We start from the raw sequence: 6,169 nt of genomic DNA, 5'->3' as shown, positions 1-6,169 counted from the left end.
GATAATATAAATTATCATATATATAATTATGATTCTATAATGTAATCTACAATAAAATTTTTAATTTTTTTAAAATAACGAAATTATATTTAAAAAAATATTATAGCTAATATTATTAAATACTATTATGTAATTAAATATTAAAATTATATAACAAGATTTATTTATTTTTTGATTTTTATATTTTTATCTTTATATTCATTATTTATTAACTTATTTTGAAACATTTTATACTCTTCATAAATATTATCTAAATTAAAGTTTTCACCTTTAATTTTTTATTTATATATGTGAAAAATGTTTTGTAATAAATTTAATTTTTTATTCAAATAATAAATGTCATTAATATCTTTTTTGATCTAAAACTTTTATTTTTTCTGTTAATAGATGCAAAAGGCTTAAGTGAACCACAACGAATCAAGCAGTTGCGTTATCAAATTCAGATCAACTTGGAGGATTATATAAGTGATCGACAATATGACAGTCGTGGCCGGTTTGGTGAGATCCTTCTAACCTTACCAGCTCTGCAATCCATCTCTTGGCAAATGATTGAACAAATTCAATTTGTCAGACTATTTGGAGTTGCACATATTGATAATTTGCTGCAAGAAATGCTTTTAGGTGGTGCAACAGCAGAAATAAATGGTGTTGCAACTCCAATTCCAATTTCAAATGCTTCTGGTAGTTATGTAAGCAGCAATGAAAGTCCAAGTAGCCCTTTGACTCCAACCAATGTACCTCCATTAAGTCCTCAAGATCATATGTTGGCTAGTGGAAGTCCTGTTATAATTTTGAGGGATCTTACACCTATTCAAAATCAAGAAGATGTAACTAGTGTAACTGGATTTAGAATGTTCAAACAAGAGCCTAGTCTTGAAAGTGAATCAACATTTTAAAAGTTTTTGAGATATTAAACACAATTAAAAGAATTTGAAGCACTTATAGAGTGAACTCCAATCTTTACAAATCTAAAAAATTTAATGCAAAACAAATTAAGAGATTAAAATTTGTGAAAGAATTAATGAAATCTTCATATTTTTGAGAAATGAAAAAAATTTTATTCTGTAAAAATATATAGTTTACATATATTTTTATATTTTTAATATTTTAGATAAATAATAAAAACTAATATTATATAAAAAAGAAATACAACTATCAAGAAATTGAAAAGAATTTAATTTTTGTTATTATAAAATTTTTTTTTTGAATATTCAAATGAAATTTAAATATTAAAAATATATTGAAACAAAAGTTTTAAAAGAATAATAAAAAAAAATAAAAAGAGATAGAAGAATTTATATACTTTTATAATATCAATTAAACAATTTTTATAATAACTTTAAAAATATATGATGCAAAGTTAAAAAATTTAAATATTGAATAATTTTTTTATTTTGAATAAAATACATAAGATTTCTATTAATTCTTCAAGATTATATTATTTGAATTTTTTTTTTTTTTGTAAATAATTTCAAGATATAAATGAATTTCTTTGAATAATAATATTTTTCCAAATATTTATAATTCAAACAAATTAAAAAAATTTATTAAAAATATTTAAAAATAATAAATAATATTTAAAAATAATAACGAAGGATTATATCTTCAAATTTTAAAGATCTCGAAAACTATAATAAGATATTTTTGTTATCAGAATTCTTACAAGATTCCAGAACGAAAACTAATTTTTTAAAATTGTTTCTAATTTTTTAATAAAAAAACTCAGTTTATTAACGATCTCTAGTGACATTTTTAACAATTTTTAAATACTAGTGATAATCTTAGTAAAGATACAAATAAATAGAATTTTTATTTACATATTATATTTTACATATATAACATATATATATATATATATATGTATATATATATACATTTGCTATTTTTTAAAACCGTGCAATTTAAATGATAATCTTTAAAAAGTTTTATTAAATTTGATATTCATATTCATTGTATATGTTCAAAATAATTTAATATAGTTTTGTTTATAATTTAACAAAAATTTTCAGAAATAGACTAAGAACATCAGAAGTGTTATCAAATTTCTGATTGTTGAGTAAGTCATGCTCAATCAATTGCTCAATTAATCTTTAAACACAAATTAATTATAAAATAAAATCAAAAACTGGTCGATTGAAAAATAACATTTTTTTATTATGAGGAACTTAATCTAAATATATAATGATATTAATTTATTTCTTATTATATAATATTTAAGGATCATATTTGATAAATGTTATTAAAATTATAAAATAATTTTTCTTTGAATTTATTGTTTTAATATAAATTGTCTTTCATATTATAAAAACATTATATTTAATGAAACAAAATATTTTTTTTTAATTTTTAATTTCTTTAAGAACAAATTTTTTATTTAATTGAATCTTATTTTTTACAATCAAAATATTATACAAACAATCGACCACTAATTAAAATTATCATGTAATTTAATTATTATTATTATAGAAAATAAGTTTATTGTTATTTATACAAAGGGTTTATTAATTATATTATTTATAATATATTCTTACAAAGAATATTTTTGTTACTGTAATAAATATCTTGTTATTCCTATTATATAGCATTGTATTATACATAAATATTAATTATAATAATAATTATTTTTATAAATAATTCTCAGAAATTAAACATACATTTCAAATATTTGAAATTGATATTAAACATTAATATATCATATATTTTTCTATTACTTCAATAAATATTCATTTAAAAAAATGCAACAAAATTTTAAGCATTGTATTTATATATATATTTTTTAAGATCATAATTTATATTTGCATATTCATTTTTATTAAAATAATTCATTTTAATATTGTCTGCAAAAAGGGTACAAACATTAATTATTATTATTGCACATTGTATTTTTATTTATACAGTAAAGTACCAATATAAAATATATAATTTGCATAATGAACTTATTCTAATTATAACTTAGAATTTTATCAAAAGCAAGATTATTTGTTATTGTTATTTTGTCAATCAAATAATATATTTTAAATTTATTAAATATTTGCATCTTAATATCATGCATATTTTTTATTTCTATAAAAAATAAAATATTCTCTTTATACAAAACTAGTTTAGATATTTCTTTAATATACGTATAACATATATATAATATTAAAACCTAACATATTTTTTAATTAATATATGTAATTCAAATAAAATGAATTACATATTTATTTGCTATTAAAATTTCAATTATTTTTCCAAATGTATATCATTCAGATCACAAAAACAACATTTTTTATTTATAATAATTTTATATATAATTATATATATATTATATGTAATTTTATATATACATATATTAAAAAAATTTATTTAAAAAAATGATAAAAATATTATATTATTATATTATATATTATTAAATATAAAAGAGAGATGGAATGAAAAGTATTGAAAGAAACATTGTAAAAATTTCAAAAATAAAAAATTTAACCACGAAAATCATTTTTCTATTTTGTAATAATATTCATGCATGAACAATCGTATGCATGATTCAAATCGTTATCAATTTCATAACAATAATGCAGAATTTTTTTAATACCAAAAATAAAATTTTTAATAGTATTTTGAAACATTTTAACGAATACTATTATTAATTAATTTATTTATTATTGTATTTGAAATTATTCATTATTATTATTTGAATATTATTTGAATATTTATTTGTGATTACATTTTGTTTAATATTTTAAATTGTTGATTAAATTTTTAATTCTATTATCAAATTTATGATAGAGATATAATAAAAATTTATGTATAATTATATATATATGTCCATTTAACTGTTCTTTTCAAAATCTTACAATTCTAATCTCATCTTACTATTTTGTACTAAATGTACTTATTTTATGTTAAGGAATTCTTATTTTAAACATTTGTCCTCATTTTTTTCAATCATTTAAAATCATCATTTCGATCACATAAAATCATTTAAAATAATATTAATATTATTTCATTGCATATACATATATATTATCATCACATATTTCATTCATAAATTCTTATGTTTTTAATATAGTCAATTTATCAAAAAAACAAAATATAATTTTTTAAACAATGAAAAATAGGATAAATAAATATCAAGATAATTTTAATAATACAATATATTATATATTTTATATTGAATAATAAATTAACTTTTATAACATTGTCAATTAGAAATTTTTCAATTTTTTTATATTTTGTTCGAACCAAAAATATTTGTTTCATTCCACTTCCTCCTTATATCATTTAAAAGAATCTATAAAAAACATTTAAAAAAATTGGGATAAATTTAAAAGCATCAAAAATTATTAATTTCTGTTTACATCTTTCAATAGCATTTGGAAATAGCAATGGGAAAAAATATAAATTCTAATACTACAAAATCATATTGAAATAATGTTTAAATTCAATGTTAATCCAATATTAATCCAAACTTGTTCTTTGTTTATTTTATAAAGAATTAAAAAAAATGTTAGGGATTATAAATTTAAATTAAATTTGATTTCAATAGATAACAATTTAATCAAATTTAACAATTAATATATCTCATTTAGAATGAATACAGAAAAATTAAAAATCTGCATTAGCTGTAGTCCAGCAAATCAATATAAAGTATCCATTTGTGTATCCATCCAAATGTATCCACTATTACAGATGACATATAATTATAAAAAAGTTTGCGGAACTTCTTTTCATTACAATAAAATAATATATATATATATACATTACAAATAAAAAAATAAACAATATTTTGTTTAATCAATTTGTTTATAAATAATTTTATTAATTATATAATATTACATATAGAGTGCTTTTGAAACGATCATCTTGATTTTTATCATTATTATCATTCACAATGATAATAAATAATTAATAAATATTTAAATAGAATTTAATTGAATGGTTTCGAAAGATATATATTGTTGTTAATATTTTTTTTATAAATAGACGTGTTAAGGACATATGAAGATTAATTTTCTTTTTCAAATAGAATTTAATTTATTTTAGTTTAGCATAATTTAATTTATTTTTTAATACATTATTTGATGCAGCTCGATCTTTATAAAAAAGTATTAATCTATATATATTATAAAAATTTTTATTATTTTAAAACAGATCTGAACAATTTTTTTCTCCGTTATTGCTTTAATATGTTCAGTATTTCTTCATTACTAATTCATATCCTTCCGTGTTTTATCTTGCATGACAAATATACATATAATAATATAAATATACATACAAAATATACATACAATAATGTCCTAGTTTCATTTGTCATATTTTACAGAAGTGTGATGAGAAAACCCATGAAGAGAAGAATCGCATACAACTCGTGAATCATCAGTTATTCATTTCTAGTTCAAAATATTATTTGAATCTATGAGTATTATTAAGTAAATATGTATGTTCTCGAATTGAAATTCGGATTATAACAAATAATTAGGATCCATAAGTCGTATAATAAGAATTTTGGTTTATCAGATATTTTAATTTGAATTTTATAAAACCAATTATATAAATAATAAAAAAGCAAGAAATACTCACCTGTTTTTGTCTTTTGTAATAAATTTTAAAAAATTCAAATATTAAAATATTTCCTAATAATTTTAAGATTAATAACTTCTTTATGTACTTCTTATGTAGATTAATAATTTTTTATAAAGAATGTCGAATAGTAATACATTAAAAATACGATATTTAAAAAAATGAAATTGATTTTCATATGATTTTTATGTATTTTATGTATGTAGAAAAAATTAATAATATCAGAATATAAAATTATTACTAACCATTCAATGTAGAATCTCAGTTAAATTACAATTTGAGTAGAAAGATTTTTAGTAATATAACATCGTTTTGAAATATAACAGGAAATTATTTCTGAATATTTCTTCACATTTGAAAATTAATTATAACTTATTAAATATATTTTTTTTAAATTTAAGAAATTAAAAATTGTTAACAGAATTACTTATAATAAATAAATTAATTACAAATTAAAATATAGTTTTTTTTGTTTTTATTATATAATTATATATTTAATTATAAAAAATCTGAAATTTTTTCCACATGATTGTGTCATCTATATAATCATTGACTTATTTTACTAGACAAGTATTATGCATTTTTAAAGATATATAATTTCATAAATTTC

The 6,169-nt window shown here is 17.4% G+C and overlaps 1 protein-coding gene across 3 annotated transcripts in view; it reads left to right on the top strand.

Annotated features, from left to right (window-relative positions):
* The window catches only part of LOC102671005 (hepatocyte nuclear factor 4-gamma-like), a 108,987-nt gene extending 108,026 nt beyond the window's left edge, over positions 1 to 961 (top strand). For 2 of the 3 annotated variants that reach the window (XM_006623767.2, XM_006623768.2), the window contains exon 7: positions 388 to 896. In XM_006623767.2, the coding sequence (XP_006623830.1) occupies positions 388 to 896 (509 nt within the window). Of the gene's footprint in view, positions 1 to 387 lie in introns of all 3 variants that reach the window. The other variant, XM_006623766.2, reaches the window with a different exon arrangement.
* Positions 962 to 6,169: the final 5,208 nt, after the last annotated feature.

This window comes from Apis dorsata, unplaced genomic scaffold (genome assembly GCF_000469605.1).
Source record: "Apis dorsata unplaced genomic scaffold, Apis dorsata 1.3 scaffold_943, whole genome shotgun sequence".
Taxonomy (NCBI): Eukaryota; Metazoa; Arthropoda; class Insecta; order Hymenoptera; family Apidae; genus Apis; species Apis dorsata.
The sequence above is the reverse complement of the archived record's forward strand: the minus strand, read 5'-3'. Positions and strand labels throughout refer to the sequence as shown.